Source organism: Clupea harengus, chromosome 13 (genome assembly GCF_900700415.2).
Source record: "Clupea harengus chromosome 13, Ch_v2.0.2, whole genome shotgun sequence".
In the NCBI taxonomy this organism is placed as follows: Eukaryota; Metazoa; Chordata; class Actinopteri; order Clupeiformes; family Clupeidae; genus Clupea; species Clupea harengus.
The window spans coordinates 4167200-4193636 of NC_045164.1; the positions used below are offsets into that span (position 1 = coordinate 4167200).

At 42.6% G+C, this 26437-nt stretch overlaps 1 protein-coding gene across 2 annotated transcripts in view; it reads right to left on the reverse strand.

The window, feature by feature from the left end:
• The window catches only part of eys (eyes shut homolog), a 181098-nt gene that overhangs the window by 93386 nt on the left and 61275 nt on the right, over positions 1–26437 (reverse strand). For both annotated transcript variants that reach the window (XM_012816935.3, XM_031578529.2), the window contains 8 exons: positions 24298–24419; positions 21531–21790; positions 11794–11890; positions 10247–10354; positions 8844–8989; positions 4357–4528; positions 4128–4206; positions 1769–1959 (listed from right to left, as the gene is read on the reverse strand). In XM_012816935.3, the coding sequence (XP_012672389.2) occupies positions 1769–1959; positions 4128–4206; positions 4357–4528; positions 8844–8989; positions 10247–10354; positions 11794–11890; positions 21531–21790; positions 24298–24419 (1175 nt within the window). The remainder of the gene's footprint in view (positions 1–1768; positions 1960–4127; positions 4207–4356; positions 4529–8843; positions 8990–10246; positions 10355–11793; positions 11891–21530; positions 21791–24297; positions 24420–26437) is intronic.

Genomic DNA, 26437 nt, shown 5'->3' on the forward strand with positions numbered 1-26437 from the left:
AATCAATCCAATAAAAATGCATTTTCCATTGACTACAATTCTCTGTTCTACATTCCCCATTCATGATTGTCTGCACTGCAATGTGAACGTATCGCTTGGCTGCAAGTTCAAAACTTCAGTGGTGCTGATGATGCACAAGGCTAACTCTATTTGTAATTTCATCTCCCTCTGAACTGCCAGATGACTTTAAAGAATAAACGTTCAATACAAAAGACATGGAGAACTCACATAGAAACATCACAGATGAATGATATCATTGTACCACGATCTAATATCCAAATGTCTATACTTGTTTGAATCGAGCTGCAATGTTTACAAACACACACACCCAAGTAGCTTCACAGTCATAAGGCATTAGTCAGGGATGAACATACAGTAGATCATCTGTCACTTAAAGATGGACAGACCTACAAGGCCAGTTAAAGGTAAGAGTGTTGTCTCTCACCGTTTCCTTCTCTCCCTCCTCCTAGTGTAGTGGCAAACTAGTAGTGGAGTTAATCTAATTTATGTTCAGATGTGAGAGACTCAACACGCTCATTAATACAGTGGCCTGGTGGCCTTATCAGATGAACTAAATTCACAACTTGACATTTGGCACTGGTATTTGTGCTCCAAAATGCCACATGGCTCTGAAAATAATCTTTGTTTGGACTGTACTTTTGTACTTTACCTGGGGTGGGTTAGTCTTTTCCATCTAATAATCCCTTCTCAGTGTAAAGAGCGAGGAGAAAGTGGTTTACTGATGATTCACACTGATTTTCACACGACACACACAAACACACAGCTGTGTGCTGTATGCACACATTCCATTTCAGTGTTTCATTGTGAGAGGCAATGCAGCAAAGCAACAACAGACCAATTTCAGATTGGCATAAACATAAACACTGCTAAATGTACCACTTATGGATAAAATTAAGCTTCATTCAATTACAGACACGCGAGAGACAGACAGTTGAATTATATGCCCTGTCCATCAGATGTGGAGTTTGCATGTTCTCCCCGTGTTCACAAGGGGTTTCTTCCACTAAAAACCCAACAGAAAAAACATGCAAAAGAACAGAACACTCTTCGTCGGTCCCTGACCAAGACAGACGGTTCATCTCACCTGGTCCCCGGGCGCTTAAAAAAAAGCTGCCTACTGCTCCTGGGGTCCTGGAGGAAGGACAGTCCGGGATGGGATAAATGCAGAAGCTAAATTCACAAACGACCTCAGGCCTGCGTGTGCGTGTGTGTGTGTGTGTGTGTCCTGTGTCGCCTCCATGTATTCACGTGTGTTGCAGTGTGCGGTGTGTCGCTTGTGCGATTAAAGTCTGACAATTATGTGATGCATTGATCAGTCCTATGACACCTCAATGGACTGCAGACAGGGGAGGTGTTTGTGTAAAAGACTTCGCCACAGGCTTCCACTCACAGCTCCAGTCTAACCAAACCCAGTATCATCTTCTCTCAAATGGGTCTCTTTTGGTGTGAAACAGTCTTTTCATAATCAGTATATCATTTGCTATACATTTTCCTTTAGTTAGTTAGTTAGTCTCATTTTGAAACACCTGCTTCATGAATGGTCTGGTATATCAACTAATTTATCAGAATATCAAAAGCACATTCAGTATGTATCTGCAACGTTCTTTAAATCGCCCAGGCATATCTTGTATGTTCAAGCATGCATGTATAATACATTTCTACTAGAGGCCCTAGGTTTGCAAGTGGCCTCACATGAAAGCCATTTTTAGCATCTGTTAATTGAAGAAAGGGGGAAATACAAACTAACCTGCAGGTGAAATTGGAACCAGGCCCATCCAAACATGTCCCTCCATTGAAACACAAAGACATGTTTTGCTGGCATATGTTGATGTCCACTTCACAGTTCTTTCCAGTATATCCATCCAGGCAAAAGCAGGCATATTTATCAGTGAGGTCCACACAAGATCCTCCATTCAAACAAGGCCTGGACTTGCATTCCTGGAAGATGGGAAAAAGAGAGAGAGAACTGAAGTGAAGTTAAAGTTGTACATTGAGGCCTCTGGAGGCCTTCAGGACTTCAAAACATCAGATCAAAGGCAGAAGATTTGACAGTTTATTGAACACAGTTAATCCCTGCAACCCGAACATGATATCAACACTCAAATACACATGCTCAACAGTGAGAAACACAGTTTGATGCAAATTCAATTCAGTGCCTTTTTCTTGTTAATTGAAAAAATATTATTGAAATTCTTATGTTTACTCCCACAAAGAGCACACATGCGTTCAACTATAAAGATTTTTATTTCATTTCTTCTGTGAGCACAAAAGTGAATGTATTAAATATAAAGTATGTGGACCCATCGGATGCCAAACCTAATGCAGGGCTGATTCACTGATCGACACCTGCACAGCATGTGCATCTCCCTGACTCATTCAGTGCTTAATTCTTTATTCCGCAGGAACACTTCAGAGTATCCTTTGGAACTGCCAAGAGTCTGATCTCCAGGGACCATCTGAGGCAACAGCACAGAGGCGATAAATCAATCTGGAATCAGAATCAGCGCTTTCTATGTAATCAGGTATTCATTTGAACTGTTCATTTGCACAATGCTTATGTGATTCATTCTCTTTTTTCTTCCAGGCTGTGTTGAAGGCGAGATTTCTATTCTGGTGATGTTGCAGCCAACCTCATAATGACTCAGCAATATCTGGGCCTGTCACTGTCTCAGCCTCATTGTTGGGTGTACTAGATATCGAGCAGGACTTGGTCAGTTGCTATTATAGTTATTATTATGTTATTATAAAGTGAACAGACCTGTGCCTGTTTGGAAGTAGCAACATATTTTAAAGTGTGGCTGATCTATCAGTTGTATGATTAAATTAGTTGATATGGGGACAGTACAAGCTAAGCAAAGATTCAGTAGAACGGTTGCAGGTAAAGCACAATCAAAGTGGTGTATAAAAGCTTCACGCCAAAACAATACTTATGGGTATGATATTCTGGTAGCAAAAGAAGGGCATTAAAGGACACTAGGCCTACAGTATGTGCAGGAATAGAGGGGCAGAGGCTTGCATAGTGGAATGTTCAATTGTCAACAACCCTGCAAACAATATAGACACATAGACTGGGAATCATTTTCAATAAGGGATTACTTGTTTGTAGTAGATGTTTCTCAGATGTTGGGAAATGTAACTGCCAGACTAACTATGTATAAGGCTACAAGTCAAACATCCACCAGTGTGTACATGGCTCAAAAACACCTAATCTTTCTTTGCCACAAAGTTGTCATTTGCGTATAAAATTGGTGACCTGTTAAGCATCTGATAACCAAAATGATCAGTCATTTCGAGAGATGGGCCACACACTGACTGCTTGGGGAGAAGCAGCTCAGATCCATTCGGGCAGCTCAGAGCCTCAGCCTTTCATCATTGCCACACCACTCCGAAGTGACACCGTAGGCTGCAGCAGCTGATCAGCTTGTCATTTCATTACAATCCCATAAAAGATATGTAATCACAAAAGTCTTTACACAAGACTCCTTTAAATATGACAAAACATGCCTAAAAAGTATAATTCTGTGGGGTTTGAATATAGAATATGTGACAACACAAGTGTGTTCGCAAGGCAAAAATAAAATTTTATATTATTTGCAGTATACTCATCTGACTACAGAGAACTGCTATACTACAGATACTGCAGTGTGTTCAAAATAAGTATTAAATATAAAATAACTAGGCAGATACAGCCAGTTATTCGAGTTTTTAGCACCTTAGAGTCTGGTACATTCTCTGATAATGGCAGTTGTATTACTCAGTATATCATGCTCCACAAACTGGTGGCCCCTGTTGCGTGCTGAGAACTGAATGCACTCAAAACCCATAAAGGATTGAAAATGTGAATGTAAATATTCTCTTTCAATCAATGGAAAGCAGTTATTCACAGTATAGAGAGGTGTAATCTCGGGGCAAGTGAATCATGTTACCACTTCAGCCCTTTCCATTGTCGTTATGGAACCTTATAAATGGCACAAATTAGTTATATTTCGGCTCTGTGGGCCCTTACAGTGAGGCTGCTTGAAATGGAAATACAGTCTGTCTGAGGCATGTTTCCCATTATTCATCATCACCGTCACTAACTGTATTTTGATGTGTAGCAGGCTTACGTCTATGTTTGTTTCACACGTATAGCCGGTCCACCCCAGCTCACAGTGACAGTGAAAGGTCCCAGTGCCATCAACACAGCTGTAGGAAACACAGTTAAAATACACATTAAGAATAATGACATGCAAACAATCAATCTCGTAAGTCAATACTGCAATTGGAAATCCTTAACAGACTACAATAATCAATCTGAAAATTAGGGATGGCTGGTCCGAGAAATGTGTCAGCTACCTGCCACGAAGACAAGGGTTTGACAAGCACTCATCAATATTGGTTTCGCAGTCGGAGCCAGTGAACCCCTTTGCACACCAACACTGATAGCCATTGGGACCGTCCACACATCTTCCATTGTTTTGGCACGGGTCTGAGTGGCATTCATTGACGTTTAACTCACACCATGTTCCTTTAGATGAAGAGAAGAGAAAGAAGAAAAGATGGTGTTAACAAGAAACAAAATACAGCTTGGATAGAACAACATATACAAGCCATTAGAAATATTGGAGCTCATCTGAAGTAATACTGGAATCAATCCCATGCATGTATGGATGAAATTAATGGGTGTATGGTATTTTATTGATATTAAATTGAAGCTCCATTTTCCTCTGTATAACAGCACAGTGTCTTACAGCACATCTGTAATCCAGCTCCTCTGCTTTCTAGTCTACAACGTCAAACATGCACCATTTGCAACTCAAAGGGAAAGGAGGAATCTTTGATTTTCCCCCCATTTGCACACTCTATTTCTAGCGGTTCTTTATGGTGTAATTGGCTGACGGATGTTTGTTTTCTGCCACAGAAAAAAACATGTGACATTCTCCTAAGCGTGACAATGTGATGTCCGTGAGTGTCCCTCGACACATTTATTCAACAGGAATTGACTGTCTCTAGTCTCCCTTTGGGTTGTCCTTGGAGTTCAAATTAAAGACTTTTTTCATTTGCATATTGACAAAGGGGCATGTGTAGGAGGACAAGGAAATAAAGGTTTTATCATGGTCCAGTTCCTCAGACTAGGGGTTATTTACACTTGCACCAAATAAACAGGTATGAGCATTGTAGGTCAGAATCATGGAGGTACCTGATTTCACAACCATTCATTTATTTATTTATTTATCTGTCCTTATTTATTTATTTATGAAACCTATTTAACGGTGCAACCTAGAAATGATGACCCAGTGTGCTATTTCCAACTATGGCCAACAAGTCTGTACCATCTGTCTAGTTCTTCTTTAATGTACTTACACAAACAAAACAACAACAATGATATTGGCTCAAATTAATCAATCTAAAAATGGTATTCAGAACCAGAATAGAATAGAAAGAGGAAGAACACATCTCACATTTTCAACTGAGTCTGTGTCAGGAAAGGTGTGAGATTAAACACTGCTCACTTCAGCTTGACATTTGTGTTGTACTATCAGGAAAATAGCAGGACCAATGAAAAGAACGCGACAGTGTTTCAACCTTGTAGGTGGAAGTGAAAATTGTTGTCGTTGTACGTACTTCCTCAATGAATAACGCATGGGGACACAACAATGCAAGAAGGGTTAAAATGTTATCTCAGGACAGTCATAAGAGCTAGTAGAAATGTCCATCATGCTGACATCGCCCAAATGTACCGGCACAAACAGTTTGGATCCTGAGCCTGTTTCTTGCCTTTGATGTGGGTACAACAGTGGCTGCTTTTGAAGACAGTCATTAATCACCAGACATATAAATATGAAAAGAGCCCTTTTTTCGCTGTCAATACATATGCCATCGCCTCTTTCAAAAGCATCACTGTATGAAAACAGTGCCAAGAGCATGACAAACAGATTTGAGGATGTGCCTTTGTGAAATAGTTAGCTATTATAACACGGAGGGAGGGGTTCCCTGCTGACACACAATAAATAGGCAAATCTGTCAGCATTATTCATTCGAGGTGAACGCAACGCTTACTGCTGAATATTTAAAATCCCTCTCCACCAATTCTGAGGTGACTCTTCCTGTGACACTGTCAATGGGTGGATAAGAATCGGCAATCTTTGAAACAATAGGGACTGTGAGGGGTCATTAAAATCAGGCCATTCAAGCTTTTATATGTTAATGCTGTTGCACTGATTTAATGTTTTTAAATGCACCGGTTGCAATGTCAGTAACCATGATATCTGAAATAACAGTGGTCAAAAATGGGTGTTACTCAGGAGCAACACGTTCCAAATCATATTCCTGCAAGAAGACAGTGTGCAGTGTGCACCTGCATAATGTGCCAATTACAATATATTATTAATAATAAGTACAACTTCTGTGAACATTATTCTTCCATCATTATATGAGACCTGAAATGCTCCACATAATTAGGGTCAGTTTCAATATTCAGAAATAATGGTTTGAGGTACTTTTTTAGGTGTCGTAACTGCTTTGCTGAACATTCAAATATCCCGCTGGCTGAGACCTCATCTTGACCAAAGCCAAAGGAGGTCATCTGCAATAGTAAGCTAAGTGGGTGAATTAATCATTTACATCTTTTCAAGTACTTCTAAATGGATGTGTAAATCAATGCATAAATGAATAAATAAGAGACACAATGGTGCAGTCTTCAACTTTAATACATTTTCTTCATATGAATGCTGCATGTCCCTGGAAGCTCTGTCAGTAATTACTCGGTGTACTTTTGTCTCAAATTCTTTTTTTTTACTTTAAAAATTTCAAAAGTCAATGAGCTGTCTGACTCGTGATACTGTCAGTGTAATTAACCAAAAAGAGCAACATCCGCAGAACTCATGGTCTGACAGTCAGACAGAAACTGTCTGGTAAAAAAGTCTACCTCATGAAATCAAGGCCTCTATTTCAACACTAAAACCTTCGCAGAGGACAGCCCTTAGTCAAAATATAGATCATAATTCTTAATAAGATTATATAAAACCTCCTAAATCCGCACTTCCTTAACGGAAGCGATAAATAATGCATCTTGACATCTGGCTTTGTAAAATATGAGGAGTAATGCAGAAAAGAGATTAAAACCCTGTTATGTTTAATCCCAATGTTAGCCTTCTTAAGGGATCTCCCCGAATTCATCTGAGAATGTACCAGAAATTAAATAACCTTCCACTTTTCTCCACAATTATTCCTCACTGTTGGAATTTGAAAGCTAATATGAGATTTCTATCTTTTAAGAGAAGAGAATTTTTTTTGCATCAACTCAAGTAGTGAAGACTGAGCTCCCTGGAACAATTTGTGCGAAGAACACGGAAGCTGCATTTCATATGATAATTATTCCATATGCTGTGCAGTCTAGTTTCCACCTAGCTCTGCATAGAAAAGTGAGTGTGAATCCAATTAAAACAATTTCATGGCAACATCTTTTTCTGTTTTGGTTAGAATGCCATTGAGTTGCAACAACTAAGGTGAGGTACGAGCTGAAGCTGAATACATCTGAGTACAACTGATGTATAATAAATTAGGTGCTAAATGGCTCGACCGAATTAGAATTCCAGCACTGTTTCTGCACTGAGCTCTATAATGCAAATCAAACGTGTCTTAGTCCTGGAGGACAGATTCTCATTACCACTCAGCATTAAATTGACTGATTGAAGACATTGATTGGACTGACAGTCCTTTCACCTGGTTTCCAAAGGCATGATTTGCTGCTGACTGAGAGGCCATGCAATCGACGCACAGACAGATCTAGCCCTTTAGGAACATGGCACACTCCACCTCAAGCCTCACTGTGACAAATAAGGCCTAACAACAATCCTATGTCAAATAGAAGCTGTGACTGGAAGCTACTGGGTCCATACAGGCTCTATCTGTTGAAATCAAAGTAGAAGAAAACAACGGCTCAGAAACAATAACATCGTTGCAGAAATGTCACTAGTTATTGCAGAAATCATTATTTTACATTGTAAGGGAATGAGACTTTTCATTTGTTTAGGTTTCACAGGCTGAAGACCACATGACAAACACACAAAACAAACATGAGACTGAAGCACAGTGGCTTTTGTCACTTTTTCCTCCCCTCCTCTCTCCACGCTCTCGTTGTCTCTCCTCTTGAGAAGTTGCAATGGCGTAACATGTCTTATTAGGACAAATATTTCCTATGAGCTCAAGTCACTTGAACCAATCCAAAATATATCCTCTGGCTCTTCTCTCTGGGGAGGGCCCCACTACCTCAGACGAGCTGAGAGTAAGGGAAAAAGTAATGACTTGTACTATGCCGGGCGGGAGCCTAATAATAAAAGCTGCTTCTGTGGGAATTGGGGCATGTGTGTGTCAGGTTTTTTGCTCTCAAGAGTCGCAATACCTCTGAGATTTTCCTCCCTCTTCCCCTGGAATAGGATAAATTGATGATACAGTGCGGAAGACAAATGAAATTAATCTTCACATGGTCTGACAGGAATCAAGATAAGATGGCTTTGGCTATAAAAAGCTCATAAAAAAACATCAGTCAATGGAAATATATAAGTGTAGAAAAAAATAATATATATATACAGTATATGGGGAATAAATCAAATATTCATTTGAGCCAAAAATGACACCCTACGGTAACACATATGAAATGTTTATCTTTTTTTTTTTTAAGGAAAATGATTTAAATGCCACCCAAGCATGGCTGGTGTGGAGTGAGTGATGCCCAGAGATACTGTCATGTCGTCTTAGCAACCGCAGTGGCCTGTATTCAAGAGGACGCTTAGTCTGTGCCATTGATTCTTTGTCACCGCGAGGTAAGGAGATGTACGTACCTGAGAAGCCGGGGAGACAGATGCATCTGAAGCCCCCGGGCCTGTTGATACAGACACCATCGTGGAGGCACGGGGACGCCTCGCACTCGTTCACGTCCAGGCTGCACAGGGCCCCGAAGTAGCCTGGCGGACAGTTACAGCGGAAGCTGATCCACACCAACCAGAGAAAAGAAAAAACAAGTCAAGAAAAAACAAGGAGATGAAATGAACTGAAAGTCATAAGGTTCATACTTTCAAAATGAAGCATCATTCCAATACTTGGGTGAAATAAACCTACGCTTTTGAAAGCTATTATTTTCATATTTTCAGTGTTTGTTTTTTAATACCACTGTTTACCTCAAACTTAATGATCTAGGGGGGAATGTTGTACGTTGTTTAGTGACAAACCTGGGTGAATTAACTCCTAACAGAAGAGCCCCATGGCTTTCTTCTCCTAACAGAACAAGCCTACGGACTCTTCTTTTAGGGGGTGTACCACGTACTCTGAGTTAGCTTACCCAGGTCTGTCACTAAACCAAGTACTTGGAAGACTCCCCACTCCCCGTCTTTACTTTTAACCATAAATAATGACTACATCCGGACCTATGAAAACCATGTTTTTTTCTATACAGTATGTATATAAAACGCTGATGCAAACACGCCAAGAGCAAGAGATATTTTTCGCTGTGCTTTGCAGTCACACTTAATTTTTTTTCGAGGGGGGGGGGGGCGCACACCTTACTGTATATGTAGAGAGAATGCAGAGATTTAATTGAGCAGAGAGATAAGAGTGTACTCCGTTGCCATGTGATGCCTTCGGGCCCATGGGGTTTCTTCAAAGGGACTAAGGGGTGGGCCCCTGAAAGCCCACCTGATATGAACTCCCTGGACTGCAGGGAGTGAGCGGGCGAGAGCACGCAGCGAGTCAGGGTGGGTGTGGGGGGAGGGTCACATGGGAGCGGCTTCATGACAGGAGACAAACTGAAGACAAACCATTTAGGACTTAAATTGGCCCTGGGACTTTCTCTGCCCATCTGTCGGACTAAGCCAAGCAGCCCCGAGGCTCCCATTACGCCCAGAGAGCAGAGAGGCTGCGGCGCGCTAAACCCAATCTAAGGGCATGATGTGCTCCTGCTGAATTCGCTCTCTGTCTTTAGTAAGGCGGCTTATATGTGTCAAGGATGAAGAAAGGCCTGTTATATAAGCCGGAACACTTGGGAGAATAACACGGCTGCCTTTGCGGAGTCTTATATCCAAACTTGTTTTTGTTCCTCAGCCGAAACCCCCCCCCCCAGTAAACAAATACTGCCACCAACTGTGTTTGGTCTTCAGTGTCATATTCAATTTGGGCAGGTTTAAGTTGAGGTGAGAGACTGTATAAAGGCGAATGGGTGGACTCCTTGGTTTTGTGGACAAATACAAACCTATTCACAAGGTCTTGGCAAATGCCTCCATTTTGGCAAGGGCTGGAGGCGCACTCATTGATGTCTTCATCACAGAGCCTACCGGAAAACCCTGGTTTGCAGTCACAACTGAAACCCCAGAAAGATCAATATTATTGACAGTTTCCTTTAGATTAAAAAATCAGTTTGTTTACTTCTACTGAATGCAGCTTTTTCCTGCTACAGCAAGCGATCAACATTTATTTAATTTTAATTTCATTAAATACTGCTATCTCTATAAAAAAATATCGCATTGTTGAACAGTAGTGGAATATGAGTTGAATGTATATACAGAGTATAATGAGGTAATCCCTATCGTTCCACACTGGGATAGTCCACAATAAAGACATTTTGGATTAAATCTTCTATGGCTTTAATAAACCTTTACTTTGGACTAAATTGATGGCATGACAAACACAGTGGGCGATATAATCACATCGAGTCATATTTGCCTCCTTTAGTGTGCATCACACTGAAAACGAATTTGTGAAAACATGCTCCGATAGTTTGCCAGGCATCCATTTTCTTTGGGCTGCTGAGTCGATATTTTCACATTTCCAACCCCCTGGTGAGCAACCACTATTTCTTTATTTACTCTAAATCTATCTTTTCTTAGGCTCTAAATGTCAATGGGCTCGTGTTCAAGGACAGGGAACTAAATTGCATTTTGAACAGAGACCCCAAATTTAGTCAAGCTCCACACAGATCACCTTATTATGTACAGGAACTTGGCTGATCTAAATTTACAGATGGTTCCCCCCCCTAGGAACAGCATTTCATGAACTATCTGTGTCCCGTCAGATTGTTCTTGAAAGGTGCTTAGCCGTGTGCAGCCTACTGATTGGTGCTGCCAATGGAACACCCACTGTCAAGGCAACCACCTCAGCAGGACCACTGTAGGCCAGTGCAAATTGGCTGTTGAGTGCACAACACAAACACAACACAACAGAATTCCACTGGGGGGAAGCTTATTCAGTGCCTTAAAAAAATGCAGTGGTCAGCTTCAACAGGTTTGCCTGCCTCGTGAGCTCCGATAAGCAAACCCACAGCAGGTGTCTGAGATTAATCAGCTAGCTAGCGATAGTTCTTATCAAAATCATTAGGGGTAACAATGGCAGAGGAAGACGAGGGGGCCTGGAGCAGCTAGATTTAATCTGGTTGGACATGAATTTTTGCTTCTGTGTGGGAAAGTGCTTATGAGTTGTAATTAGGAGCTGAGGACATAAGCTGAACATCACAAGACTAGTTTTCTTATCAGCCTCGACCCTCAGAATATACAAAGAAGAAGCATACTTCTGCAGTCATCATTTATTCAATATATGTTCCTTGCATACAGCACATAGACACCTTAACATAATGATGATGTGATCATGTGCTTTCATAACACTACTGTTCCAGTACATAGCTCTTTTCAAATTTTTCAAAAAGGTATTATTATTAATAAAAAGTCATCATTATTAGTTCTGTTTAAAGACAATTATTATATGTATTTTTACAGTGAAGTGGAAGTGAATTGACGCTGCCCTTACGTGTAACCGTTGATCCCGTCCACACAATAACCCTGGTTTTGGCATGGACTTGAGCCACACTCGTTGATGTCAATTTCACAGTGGGTTCCCTCAAAACCTGAAAGATAGATGAGATGGTCATGGATCAGCAGGTCCCACCGCATCCTGAAAGCATTAGGATCAATGATAACAAAGGCCCTTGTGAATGCCATCTTAATGGAAACGGTAACCCCCATGGCATATCTCATCCGACAGGCCCGTGCGCCTGCAGGTGGTCCACAGAGAGCGCGCAGGTCCAATAAGATCGGTCAGGGAGAGAGGCTGGTGGTATATGGACGTGCGAGTGGGGATCTCGTTAAGTTGAGACGTGAGAGAAAAGGGGGAGAGAGAAAAAAGGAGGTTAAGTTCAGGAGCTCCTTCAGTCTTGTTCATTAGGGGGTGAGGGATAGCATAGACGATCCGATCAGCATGGATGCTTTATAGTCCTTTTGAGGGGCAGGCGCCGAGGGGAGAGAAGGGGGTGGGGGGTGGATGCGGGGGATGGGGGGGTGGCGTGGGACTTGGATCTGACTGAATACAGTATTCCGTCTGTCAGGAGGTTTCCCCCTTCAAGTGTGATCGCAGCTCGAGCCTACCGCTGTGAGCTTGTCGCACACGACCAAATGATATGTGGCAAGTGGCCCTTTTGTGTGCACAGTTAGGCAGATGCAACTGCAGCAAGTATCATATGCAACTTGTTGTCATGCGCGACATTGAACTCTTTCCAACTACATCTCTTGAGAGATAAAAAAAAAAAAAAACATGAAACATGCATGCTGAAATCGTAATCAAAACATTATACATAGTGTGGTAGCGCCATGTACGGTAATTACCAAAGCCGACACTGCAACTACCTTACAATTTGCAAATGCAGAAGACGCCTTAAATCATATTGTGGCTCTATACCATATAACGGAGAGAAAAGCTCATCAGGTAGACTTTCATAGAATTGAAAGCAAATACTAATCATGAGTGATTGTGAGGACATACTCTTCAAATAGAACTCATCTTGGCGGTTATTTATACTCTGCCGGTAAACTGTATTGTCTGTGAGAATGAAAAAAAAAAGATGAATGAAAAGAATGTAATAACCCTAACCCTAGGTAATACATTCATAAGACCAATACATATGAATTCTTATTTCATTTGATTCAAATGATTTAGATTGATGTAATACGTGGTACTCTTTGTACCTGGTATAGCTTTGCTAGTCTGGTAGTTTTACATAATGACACGGCTTGGCATCCGTGGCGTACGTGGCGTTTGTTGATCAATCACGGCCACCAACCTGTAGAGCCCTCCCTCAATCCAAACAAAAGTGTGCACTCTTGGGACGCTATCAGTGCCCTGAAAGACTCCCTCTACGTGACCAGAGAAGCATTCCACCGCACTAGAGGGAGGGAGCGCTCAGATATCTGGTGATTACAGACCTCCAGAGTCTCGCCCGGACCGGGCTGTCAGTCACCGCGCTGGTGGAGCACCTCGGGGGCAATTTCGAATGTCAACTGTAATGCATCCGCTGCCACCAAACAGTGACTGGAGGCTCCTCTCTGTCAGGGCGTGGACCAGGGGAGTATGTGCATGTGTGTGTGTGTGTGTGTGTGTGTGTGTGTGTGTGTGTGTGTGTGTGTGTGTGTGTGTGCATGGGGGGGGGGGGTGAGGGTGAGGGGTTTGTGTGGCGGGGAGATATGACGAGCTCAGACACTCGTTCCATCATCCCGCCATGGATGCATGGTCACAGAGGGAGGAGTGAGAAATCCCCCAGACATATTGTTTTGTCGGAGAGTAAATAAATAGGACTTGGTGGGTTTTCTTTCCTGCTCGGATGACACCTTGATTGGTATAAAACACAGCTGATCTGTTTTCTTCTATTGGATTTTTTTGGAATGAAGGCAGGAAATTGTCTAACATATGGCGCCCAAAGTGTTCTGTGTCATAACAGGTCCCATTCTTATCTATAGTTCAAAGATTTTTCCCACCAACTCCATATACATCAATACGTATGTGTTGGTGGTACTGTGGTTATCATGAAGATGCTACACTGATTGTAATGGGATGAACTATTTTTGTGGGGATTTGTGTCACTATGGATTGGAAAACCCCCATAGTACTAGCATGAAAGTTATTTTTCTTTGGTCGCTTCTTTCTTACAGGCCTGCACCTCCATTACCCCAATTAACTGAGGCATCCAGGAGTCACTGTGAATGCTTTAATCACTGCAAATGACTCGCTATATTAGGTCAATGTGAGCCTCACCAGGCCAGCCCAGATTTACACACCTTATTTTTCACTTAAAACCTATGGTTCATTAGCTCGCTAGATAAATGAATCAAGGTGAGGTACACATATTCCTATTATTAAGTGATTGCAAAAAATAACCTTGATTTATGCATCCAAGACTTACGCAATGGCCTTCAGGTAATTAGCCTTGATCACTGTGATCATTAATCTAACTGGCACTGGGAAAAAATGCTCATCAGAACAAAGTAGCCATGATGCCCTGTGGATAACAAAAGGATGCTCCTGATGCAGCACGTAAACTTAAGCAGTGGCCAGTTTCAACGATTTTAGAAGCCTTTTATTGTTTTGGACAGAATTTGATGCTATGTTTGATGCATCAATTCAACGAGCAGCATGAGTTTTGAGTAGCATTGACCCAGACACTCCCAGAGCGCTGGTCATGGCAGCACTAGCCGCTCTAAAATGCTTATTAATGTAATTTAGTGATAGCAGTATGGAATCTAAAGCGGTCCTCCATAGTGCATCTGATGCATCCTCGTACAGTACTGTCTATTCTGTTATATTATGTATGAGACACAGCGAGCAGAAGGAGGCAGAGACTGTTATGCATGTAGCCCAGGTAGCTCTGAAGTGTGATGTCAAACTCCCTGAAGAAAGCATGATGTTTTTTTTTTTACAGTATGCACATGTACACACACAGGCTTGGCAGCTGAGCCAATTGGCCTTGGGGAACACGGCTTGTTAAAATGTCAAGGCTTCCTTTGCAGAGAGGTAGCAATGAATTAAGTTGTACTGTATGTGTGTCAACAACCACAGTGGAATACCATACTATATTAGTTGAGGCCGTCACCATTGCACATGACTTTCATTACTGAAGTGCAAAATTAAAGGCATCACAATTGATAGGTGCAGCGATTTAATGCATTTGCTGACTAACTTTCATTGCACCGAATGGAATTGAGTCTGAGTTTACAACTACTGTGTGCCATAAAAGCATCAACTAGATGAAAGCGAAACAAAAGACAGAAAAAAGACATTTGACAGAATGACATGCGAGTGCAAGTGTAATGGCCACTAGTAGTTTTGTTATTCAGTCCCAGTACCAAACAGTTAACAGCATGGAGTGATTTACTGTACAAATCAATTAATGAATCAATTAAACATTGCAAAAAAACGCAGTCAGACAGTTCTATGTGGTGCATCTATTTTAGCCAGATGTTTTTTCTTCTAAATACAAGAGGTTAAGCATATTTTTGTTGCGACAGTGAATAAGATAGCAATCCTGTAAATGTCACAAACACTGATGACATTTTATTACCAAAAAAAAAACATTCTTCAATAACTGTGCAGACATTTTTGACTTTCTACAACATTTAAATACAGCGGCAGTACCGCAATTCTACAACGCTGCCAGAAGTTTCAGGTAAAACCATATATTTTAGCAGCACCACGTACCGTGAAAATGGAGCCTTTTAACAGTGAAAGGGATTTACGGCTTTAAACCTGAAGTTAATGGCATCGGTGGAACCCTTCCAATTTTGCCCAGCATGGAACGCAGAAGTTGTTGGCTAACTGATGCATTGCACACCGGCCGAGGATGCATGGGAATAGTGTGGAATAAATCTGCACAACATCACCTTTCAGGTCAGTCATGCAGACTGAAACATGGGAAAAAAAAGAGCAAGAAAAGAAAAAGAGAGACTGGTTTCCCAGCTGCTGTGGGTAAGGGAAAGGGCAGGAAGAAAGCACATGTGCCAGAGTTTTCAAAGGCTGAGAGGAGATTCGTGCATGACTGTCCGACAGGAGCCCCGACACAAACCCAGGCACAGAGGGGGAGGGCTAAGGTCCTGCTAACTCATGGTGGTGGCGAAAGGGCAAAGCTTGGATGGAGGTCGAGTCGATAGCAGAAAGAACTCCTCTGCCATAGTCCTGTCAAGCCAGGTGATTGTGTCAGAATGAGGCCCGTCAACAGAAGCAAGTGTGAGGGTTTTTCTTTTTTCACAAGTGTAAAGCTAACCCACATCAAACCCATGGCAGATGAGTGGGTGAATAAATAAAGGACTAGCTCAGTCTATGCCTTTAGGACCTCATTTACCTCTAGTTGCAGTGTCTAAATTGGAAGCGGGCTGCCATGGCATTTAAAGAAAGGGCAGGAATCAAGGCACCTGCTGATGAGGTGAGGAATGCTGCTGCTTTTTTTCGGTCATTGTACTTTCAAATGAATATTGTGGCATTCACATGCATAGCCAACCAGCATGCTACACGACTACAAATACGTTACAAAATCCATTAGGAGGAATAAAAGTAAAAAAACATTCACTGCGCTCTGTCTACACTAAATATGAGCACATTCGACCTCTCAACATTAATCATGACCTTTAAGACGAGCACAACCTGTAACATCGAGTAATATTTCTGCTGTCTAATGCATGAATAAATCATCCTCCTCCTCTGTAGTCTAATGTACAAATAAATCACAAATGATTCATCAAAACACTAAAAGGAGATTAATGTTAAAGACACCAATGTTAGGATGTAAGTCACTGGAACACGATGTGGAGCACGGAGTAATTTAATATATAATTTCTTGGCAACAACTAATCCACTCATTGCCTCCTGCTGAGATGTGCTTTATCCTCTTGAGACAGTGCTCAGGGCTAGAAGCATTATTAAGTGTCAGACCAAGGAGTTATGCGAACTGTATGATATGTGGGTCAGAGAGCTAACATTAGTTTGAAGAACATTAATATAACCTCGGAAGAACTCGCAAATGCATATCAGTGTTAATCAGCCCAGCCTTCTAGTTAAAACGTCAGTGATACTAAATTCAACCTTTGCATTAGTTGTAGGCAACATGGCAATACTAATTTTGTATGTAATTCAGACAATCAATATCTATCTGAAGGCGGGGTACATTTGCTAGATGTTTTGCTAACTGAATCAGTCCAAATATATGTTTAATAAGGAAATCCATTATATATTGCTCTCACATAAATGGAGAGCATTCAGCTTGATCTATGCTTTTTAGAGAGATATTCCGACCTTACCACTTTCCAACCCCAGGGAAAGCCATGGAATAATATTTATACCTGGAGGAAGAGCACTTACTCGTACTTTTTAGAACTTTCTTTTTTTTATTGTGCGTTTTGTTTGTTATCGACCAGCAAAAGTCGTTTGATCATGTGTGGGCTGCAGCTGACTTGGACCAGAATGTTTCATGAACCCTGTGACATTCACAGTCATATGTGGGCTGACTATGTCAATAAACAGAGAAACACACAAACAAACAGCTGCAATGAGCGAGGACTCTGAGTGAAGCCTTTTGCTTATTAAAATGGCCCAACAAAGGTCTAAAGCTCACGTATAATTGCTGTAAATATATTTTAAAAGACCAACTATGCATGTTCAATAGACTTCTGTTGGTCCATTTGTTAGCAAAATATTCACACCTGCATATGAATATAATTGATAGATTAATGTAATCTTTACCTGCTTCTTTCTAATATATTATCTTTACCTACTTTTGCAAGTAACAGCTGCTCCTTGATTTTTTATATAGACGTACAGAATACATACAATTCCCTGGCCTCATATTTAGAGGATGGTCTATCACTGAGCTGCAACATGGCACTGCTTACAGATGTACAGGGAATAGATGAAACAATTCCTCCAAATGATTTCTCAGAGGCTCGCAGCATACATCTCATTTTGCTGTTTACGATGATTCTGTTTCCCAGGTAATACTGATGGCCCTTGGACCGAATCGCTCCCCGTGAGGCCACAGGAAGGCAACCCGTCATCTGTGGCCCAGTAAAGAGAGGGAGAGGCAAGAGACAGGGATCTGCTGGACAAATTGAAAACATTTCTCCTCTATATTGCACATTATATTACAACAGATATTGGATATTACAAGGATGGTGCACGGCAATATATGCAAAGGTGTTTACAGAGCGAGAGAGAGAGAGAGAGGCAGAGAGAGAATGAGAAGGAAAGACGGAGAGAGAGTCTACCCCTGGTGTCAATAAATGCTTAAGCACCATTCTGAGATGGGGGGGGGGGGCTGGAGAGAAAACAAACAGAGTCAAAGAGCCCTTGTGTCTCCTTTAATCTCCGTCAGCGTCAAATGTGTTGCTTCAACAGGCATCAGCTCTGTTAAGGACAGCGTCTCCCACTCGGTCACTTCCCACCCCCACCCCCACCCCCACCCCCACCACCCACACTCCATTTCCTCCTCCTTCCCTTTGCTATTCAGGAATAATATGACACAAGCAATTTTTCACCCATGAGCGCCTTCAGGTGAGCTTCACTCCGGCTACTCTGCCATGTTACAAAAGACGACAAGCAGCCGCCAGCAAACACGAAGCTTCGCAAACAACGGAATGAGCTGAGCAAGGGGGACGTGGCGTACAGACGAACAATAACGAAGTCGGACGAACGCTGAATGAACGTATGCGGCGTACAGAATAACTGTAAAGTTGGACGAATGCTGGACCTTTTCCCACGATGCTATGTGCCATCACTTCATATCTCCATGTCTCGTGAGCAGCAGGGGGGGTGGGGGGGTGGGTAGCAGGAGAGGGAGGCAGTGAGGTTCATTCCAGTGTCACGCGTCTCGATCGACGAATCACCCTGATTAAAAAGTAATAAGGTTTATACTATAAATTTGTATGGATGGCGGCATGAAGTGGTGTTGATTTAACAAACAGTTAATCTTAATAATGTTTGCTGTAAGGATGTTGGAGACGGAGGGGGGTAGAGGAGGATTGTAGGGAGGGGGGTGGTGATGATATGGTGGGGAGGGGGGGCATTTGGCCCTCGGCGGTAAATCTCTGGAATCTGGCGCTCTGGAAGCAGCCAACGAATCCTAATTCAATTAGGCTCGGCGAGTGATGGGTGGGATATCTGCTGTTTTGTCGCAAAAAAAAATAAAAAACACACTGCTGCAGCCGTAAATCATATGTCTGGAGGTCTCTTGGCCCGGCATCAGAATGCCAGTCATTCAGTGCTACTGCACTTCCGCCATGCTGCCCCCCATGTGGATGGTAGATCTGCAGAGTGAAAAGCCGTGAGTCAGACAGACTGCACTAAGGAGACCGAGAGGGAAAGAGAGGAAGAAGAGAGAGGGAACAGAAAAGTAAGAGAGAGAGAGAGAGAGAGACGAGTGAGCCCACGCACAGCCTCTCAACGGTAATGTATGCAGCTCCGGCTAATTTCCCATTCCTCTCTGAGGGAAGTCTTATGCGGCTTGCCAGCGAACGCTATTTTTAAATTGCACACACATTCTTTTCATTTCCTTGCTGATACACTCACTGGTTACAACACACAGTTGCGTGCGCACACACACACACACACACACACACAAAACTTCTACAGTAATCAACCCGGTCCTCCCATTCCAGCAATCCTCATTCAAACAGACCTGCGGCACAAGAACACACTGCCTGAGCTTCATCATGCAGGAGGTTACTCAAAATAAAAGGGAAGGAAGCATCAAAAAAGCGGGGAAAAGAGGTTAGTTAGCTTAGCGTTTTGCACGGTGCTACAATTCTCACCACAGTTAAGTAACAACCCATTTAAAAAACTTCAGTCACCTCAGGGGCCTAGAAGGGGTCATTGGCAACTCTTTAAGAATCAATAGTGAGCCAATCACACGACAGTTAGCATCCTGAATGAAGACACCACAGGGGGAACCACACACCTCCCTGACTGACCTCTCAACGGTCCTGAAGTTGCATATAGATACCTGTTTCATTCAAAGCTCTCAGTCGGTACTTTGCCAAAACTCGCCATACGACGAATTATACGCCGGTTACCAAAGCATGGAATCAGAGTGAAAATGATATCTCCAGGGGACTTGCAATTGCCCGGCAATTTGATAAGATCTCGTCTCCACACAGTGCCACACCACATGAGATCAGGCGGAAGAAAAGGAAGAGATAGTGGCGAGCCTCTCCACTGCAAGAGAGAGGGAGAGGAGAATGCCGGGGCCCCATTGTTATGGCACACATTCCCCATTAATCAGAAGTGTCGCCGCCACCTCCGTTGGGTACCTGTAGCCATGATTTAATGAAATAGTTGAAACTTGTGCCATGGCGCGGGCGTCACGATTTATTTCTCTGAGGAGAAATCAGAATCAGACAAAACACTGGGCTGCAGAGGGAGAGTCACTATTCAGCGGCAGTGCTCTGCACCAACCACAGGTCATTCTGACTCGGGCGCCGCGCGCCATTGATCATTCCTTGTCCAGTGCAGCTTAGGGAGACAGATACTGCTGGAGAGAGCTCCGGCGGTGCAGTACACGCACACAAGCATGCCGTGCACTGTAGCACATTCTAGAAGGTGGGCTATTTTAGTGTGTGGTATGCGTGAGAGGTTGATAACCCCAATGTTACCTGAAGAATGCAATTGATTGTTCATTTCCATACGCTCTACTGCACTGCAGATATGACTCTGCCTACATGTAGCAGAATGTGTGGCAAGGAAACAATCCAGCAATAACCCACACTGGCAAAAAGTCTCCTCAGAAATGATTACCTCAAGAGGCTACTATTGAGTGTAGGAGTGGGTTTAAGGTTTGTGTAAGGGTAAATGGTGCGTAGGCGAACAAATTCATAATCTTGTGTCAACATACCTAGTATTAGAAACTGTAGCGACAAATTCCTATAGTGTTTACAGGGCTCCTTTACCCTATTCATATGGTTAGTGCTGTGAGACAGTGGTAAAGAAAATGAGATTAAAGATTAATTTAATCCCGATTTATACTTCTGTGTAGAATCTACCCCATATGTAGCAGCGTACCCTACGCTGTAGCCTACGCCGTAGCCTGATGCGCACCGCCACAGAAATATAACTACACGTCACAGGGACATAAACCCCAACAACTGTAATTTGTCCGCTTACCAGACATTTTGGGGTGTGCTGATGATGCCTTTGCCAACACAGACATTATAGCAGGACTGACAGGTCAACAACCATCACTCAGTTGCTGACGGTGTTTAACTTCACTAGAAACCTCTCTACTTTGTGGGTAGCAGCTTACTAATGTAAACAGGGTTATCAGAGAGTACAATGTCTATTTCTCTGTAACTTTTTAAAACATTCAAGCGAAGAAAAGCCAAAGACATTACATGTATATACAAACACAATCGTCTACGGAGTTTGGTCCTCCATCTTTGTGTATTTATTCCAACTAGTGTTTTGGCAGTGTGATTGCAGAGTGACAAAGACACACCAGCACAAGTATAAATGGTCACAAAGGCATAGGCCACTTTGGTAGGCTACGGTGTAAGCTCTGTGTATACCCTACATACAACTATAAATCAGCATTAAGGCCTCGCACTGATGTCTGGCTCTGTAGTGATTGTGATTCTCTCGACAGTGGCTTGAAACTGCTTTGATAAAAAGAGTCCTGCCCGTAAAGTAAAGCATCATGTGATGACCTGAATCGGTATGATGGTCGCAATTCATTCAGCTCTCACCAGCCAGGCAGTTGCAGGAGGTCGTGCCATCTGGTCGAGTGAGGCAGGTGGAGTTGTGCCGGCAGGGGCTGTGCTGGGGGTCACAGGGGTCAAAGGGCACCCTGCACAGAGGGCCGGTGAAGAACGGGGGGCAGGTGCAGGAGAACTCCCCAGGGACCTCGGACTGGACGCAGCGCGCTCCGTTCAGGCAGGGCGCCGAGTCGCACTCGTTTATGTCCTCGCCGCAGTCTGACCCCGTCCAGCCTAGGGTGCACAAGCACCTGGAACAAACATACGCAGGAGGTTACTTCAGTCTGCTTTATAATAGGCTTTAAAACAACTTCACGGCTTCGGTACAAATTCATTCTGGTACCTTAGGGGGATTTCAGTAGAACATGTCTAATGCAGAAGGCATTTAAAGACTGTTTGTAACAATCGTCTAGACATTGTCCCGTGTGACTGACACTGCCCGACTAAACTGCCACAAGCGAACGCAATCTGCCATTACTGGTGAATGAAATCACTGAGCATGTCTTATCCACATGGTTAAAATGGTAAAGAAGTGTCTGTAAGCGATAGCTGGAGCGGAGTTATCTTGATATGTGGGTGAGGCAATTTCCTCCAGTGTCCATTATTTTTTAACGTATCCAACATATCCAAACACTCTTCCCCGTTTTACGTTCACGTGTAGTGCCTGTTACTGTTCTTATTATGATTGCCAGAGTGTTGGCATCTAACCATATGTCTGTTGTCACAATTTGCAAAAATAACAAGAAAACGCACAACACAGCATTCTGATTTAGTGACTCTATGACTAATCTTGATAGCATCCACTTGTTGTTTACACTGGTATGCTATTATGTTTCTAATATTGTTTTTTTTTTTTTTTTTTACAAATGTCTAACCATTGCCCACGCTGATTGTGGTGATGCTACATACAACTTTATTTGATTTTATTTAGTCACTCAAAGGCAGTTAGAGGAAAAAAGCAGATGAGGGAACTATTTAAGTAATCACTTAAGCCTTTCTGAGGCAAGAGAAACCCATGGAATGCACCAAATATCAGCCTCTAACCAAAATGTATGTTCCATTTCCTTCCATATACAAATACATGAATTTCCATACAAGAATCAAAGCTAGCTTTAGATCAATACACATATATATGTCACATAGAGATAATCTCTTTTTTGTGCAGGACTCACAATAATCCAACGATATCTAGATGACAAAACAGATGTTCATCTTGCTCACAAATGCTTCCCAGTGCCAAATAACAACAGATGGATATTGGGCGACTTCATCCATCTTAATGATTTTATTTCACTTTTTTTTTTTTAAGTTTTCTGTTGGTACAGTCGTCCCCAGAGGACTCCAAAGCTTTCTTCTTCCAACGCTGATGGAGCGGTTTCAGGCATTCGATTTTAAGTAACTTTGCGATATTTATCCAAAAACAAACACACAAAACAAACAAACAAAGACCACCACCCCCTTCCCAAATCTTGCTGACGCACGGCATCCTGGGAGTGTGTGAGTACGCAGAGCCAAAAAGCAACCCAGTGAATGAATGGGCCACAGCTCTGCTTGGCTTAAGCAGTTTAAAGCAACTCTTTCTGCCTGAGCTGAGTCATTGTGAAATGCCTCTTGCTCATGAGGCGGATTTATAAACAGTTGAGGGGATTAACAGGTTAATTGCACCATTGGACTGGGGAGCATTAAATTCTAGACAGCTGAATCTAGGACACTGGAGGTTAAAGCACTGAGCTGGGATTATGCTGCAAGAGTGTATGCAGGAGCGTAAGCGTGTATGCACACGTGTGTGTGTGTGCGTGTGCGTATGCGCGTGTGTGTGTGTGTGTGTGTGTGTGTGTGTGTGTGTGTGTGTACGCTTCAGGAAACTCTGCTCCACATGGTGGCAGTGAGCTCCCAGCCAAAGCAGAGACTGTGCTGTGGACACATCTCCCACTCTCCCATCCCCCCCCTTCTTTCTTTTCACCTCAAGCATATCCCTGTCCTTCTCTCCCACTGGGTCATATTTGGAGAGCAGTATCAGCTAGCGGTCACAACAGACACAATTGGCAAATCTGTGAAAAAGTGGACTGGTATTCAGTGGACTGGTATTCTAAAAACTATGACCACCGATCTGATAAATGCAGTTTCATACAGGCTTTACCAGTATGGGGGTCAGGCTCTAGCGGTAAAGACAGCTGCACATGGCTCTCATCAGCAATGGATTATAATATGCAACAAACGCACACGGAAGTAATGTCTTTTTGGTCAGATTAGATCTCTTCTCTTTGGTGTAAAGACTACTGTTACTGTAAACGGCATGGGTTTCATTGCAGTAGCACCTACCAGTTCATACAAAAATGAATGTATTTTATAATTACATTTGACACGTCCACTTAATATCTATGTGCCTTTTATATATGCCCATGATGGGAACAATACATTGTTCAATGTAGGCAGAATATTCCTGGCACGTCAACATCAAAACAACATTTCAAAAGCCATGGTATAGGCATTCAAAATGTTGGGGATCTTTGGGGGAAGCTCTCTCTCTCTCTCTCTCTGTCCCTCTCTGTTCTGTTGTAGTGTGTGTGTGTTGGTGGGGGCATCAGTCAGAAAAAAGGTAGCTGTATTTCGCTCCCCTGAGTCACAGACCCTTGAGAACCTCTCCCTGCTGCGCACCATTGATTCATTCATTTGTTTTACTTGCTAGCTGCAACTCATTACCGCGGCTGTTTGTGTGGGCGGGGGGGCATCACACACCCGCCATTTCAGTGCTCACCTGTAGCTGTTTAAGAGGTCTACACAGGTGCCGTTGTTTTTGCATGGCTCTGACGCACACTCATCCACCTCCTCTTGGCAAAGATCCCCTTCCCAACCTGGAGCGCAGACACACTGGTAGCCCTGTGTATGAAAACAAGAAGCAAAGATAATTACCCGCGAGTGACCCCGTGCTAACATGACCTGGCTAAGAGCTCCACATGTAACACTGTAAATGTGTTCTGGAAGATTCCTTCACCCCAGATATTTGTTATTCAAATCAACAAATGTTAGAATTTCTTTTTGAGGCTTTTTTTTTCTCCCCCACACTGATTACATTTGCTTGAGAGAACTTGACAAAAACATCTTTGCAGAGGGCAGAGAAGAACTGCAGATTGTAATAAAACATTTTCTACTTGGCTACATTTAACTTCCAGAGAATATGCAAAAACAATATTACGGTGCTACTATTGATACTGAAGACCTGATCGAAAGGATTTAAAATAATAAATTCATCCCCCTACGAATGTTATGTTACCTCCACCCACAACTTGGCACACCTTCTTATCTTCCCCTTCCTCTTATCACATTCACCAGATGCAGTTGTCATGCAGCATTATTATGCAGACACTCTTCCACAACCACCCACCTTGTGTCAAAAACATTCAGATGCGAGTTTTAAGGCACTGGCATCTCTTACCATGTTGTTAAGCAGATCCTCATGTGCCTATTACATGGTGTGAACATGGTACAGTCTTGCACAAACATGTTCAGTTAACATACTGACCCATGGCATCTTTTGGGTTTCACTTTAAAACACCATATGCAAAAAAAAAGCGTGGGATCTTTCTTGGCTTCCTCAATCCTCTTCAAGTTGCAAATAACAAATCAATAAATTCCTCACACGCAATATTCTGCCCAAATGGTGTGTCCTTCACAATGAAGTGAATCACCAAATACGTTAAAACAATTTAAGTCATTTTGTAAACACAATATAAAATAAAATGTATTACATATAAAGAATTTGCTGTACAGTGAAGTGCATTTTCTATCCTATTAGTCACTGAGGCAGTGCACTGAGCTGCCATATGGAAAGAACATGAGCCATCTCATACTTCTTCCCAACATTTTTAACTCCACAGGATTTTGCTTCTTTCCCTTGAATGTTTTATAGTGTATTTTGTCTTGAGCAGTGGTATCACTTATGAGGCTGTTAGTAAACAAAAGCCAAAAATGAAACCTCGTAATTCCTCTTTAAAACCTCAATCACCTTTAATTACAGTCTTTTTTTTTACATTGACAAGGCATTGGCACTGCCAAGAAGGCCTTCTTGCGAGCATTGAGCGACTTGGCATCATGCATCATTCTTAACTTTGGAATGTGACCTCGCAGAGTTGCTCTCCCCTCACACTGCTCTTCCGCAAAAAAGACTGCGCCGAGACGCGTCCTCCAGTTTGTCATTAAAATCTTCATTATGATAATTAATCACAGAGGAAGAGATGAATGGTTTGTTGTCTATTAGTTTCCATGGCGCAGGTTTTAATTTAACTTTCCCTTTGCATACAAATTGAAGCTGGGGGTCTCGCGGTCAAGGGGTGTTCAGGATTCTTCATCATGAACGCGGCGTCTAAAAAAGGTCCTGGCTGCTGCAGCGGAGCCCGTGCGCATGCTAATCTCTGCTTCGTACACTGGAGGGGAGCCGTTAAACTTTTGTCTGATATAATTTGTACACTGCGGGCCTTATTCATACGCGCGAGAAGTAATGCAGACATCGGCTGATAAATGAGATGCCTCCGGGAGACAGCGATTGTTCACCCCTGGCTATGGAGAGCATAATCTCATTTCGGCTGCTAAATCATCTGCAGGGGCCACACACGGCTCCCCAGGTAGACTCCTGCTCTGTTGGAACATTTTTGAATTAAATGGAGCTGTGAGTCGGATGGCCGTTTGGTGGTGGGGGGAAAAAAACAGCACCAATCGGGATGCCAGTTAGGGTTCACCGCCTTTCATTGACAAGCTCAGGAAAGGGAAAAAATGGGGGGGGGAATCCCCCACAAAACTCAATAATAGACTCAGGAATGGAAAAACAATAATATAATTTCAATAACAAAGTCACAAATCAATTATTAACTCAATTAAAGTTGTCAAAGGTTGCTCAATCA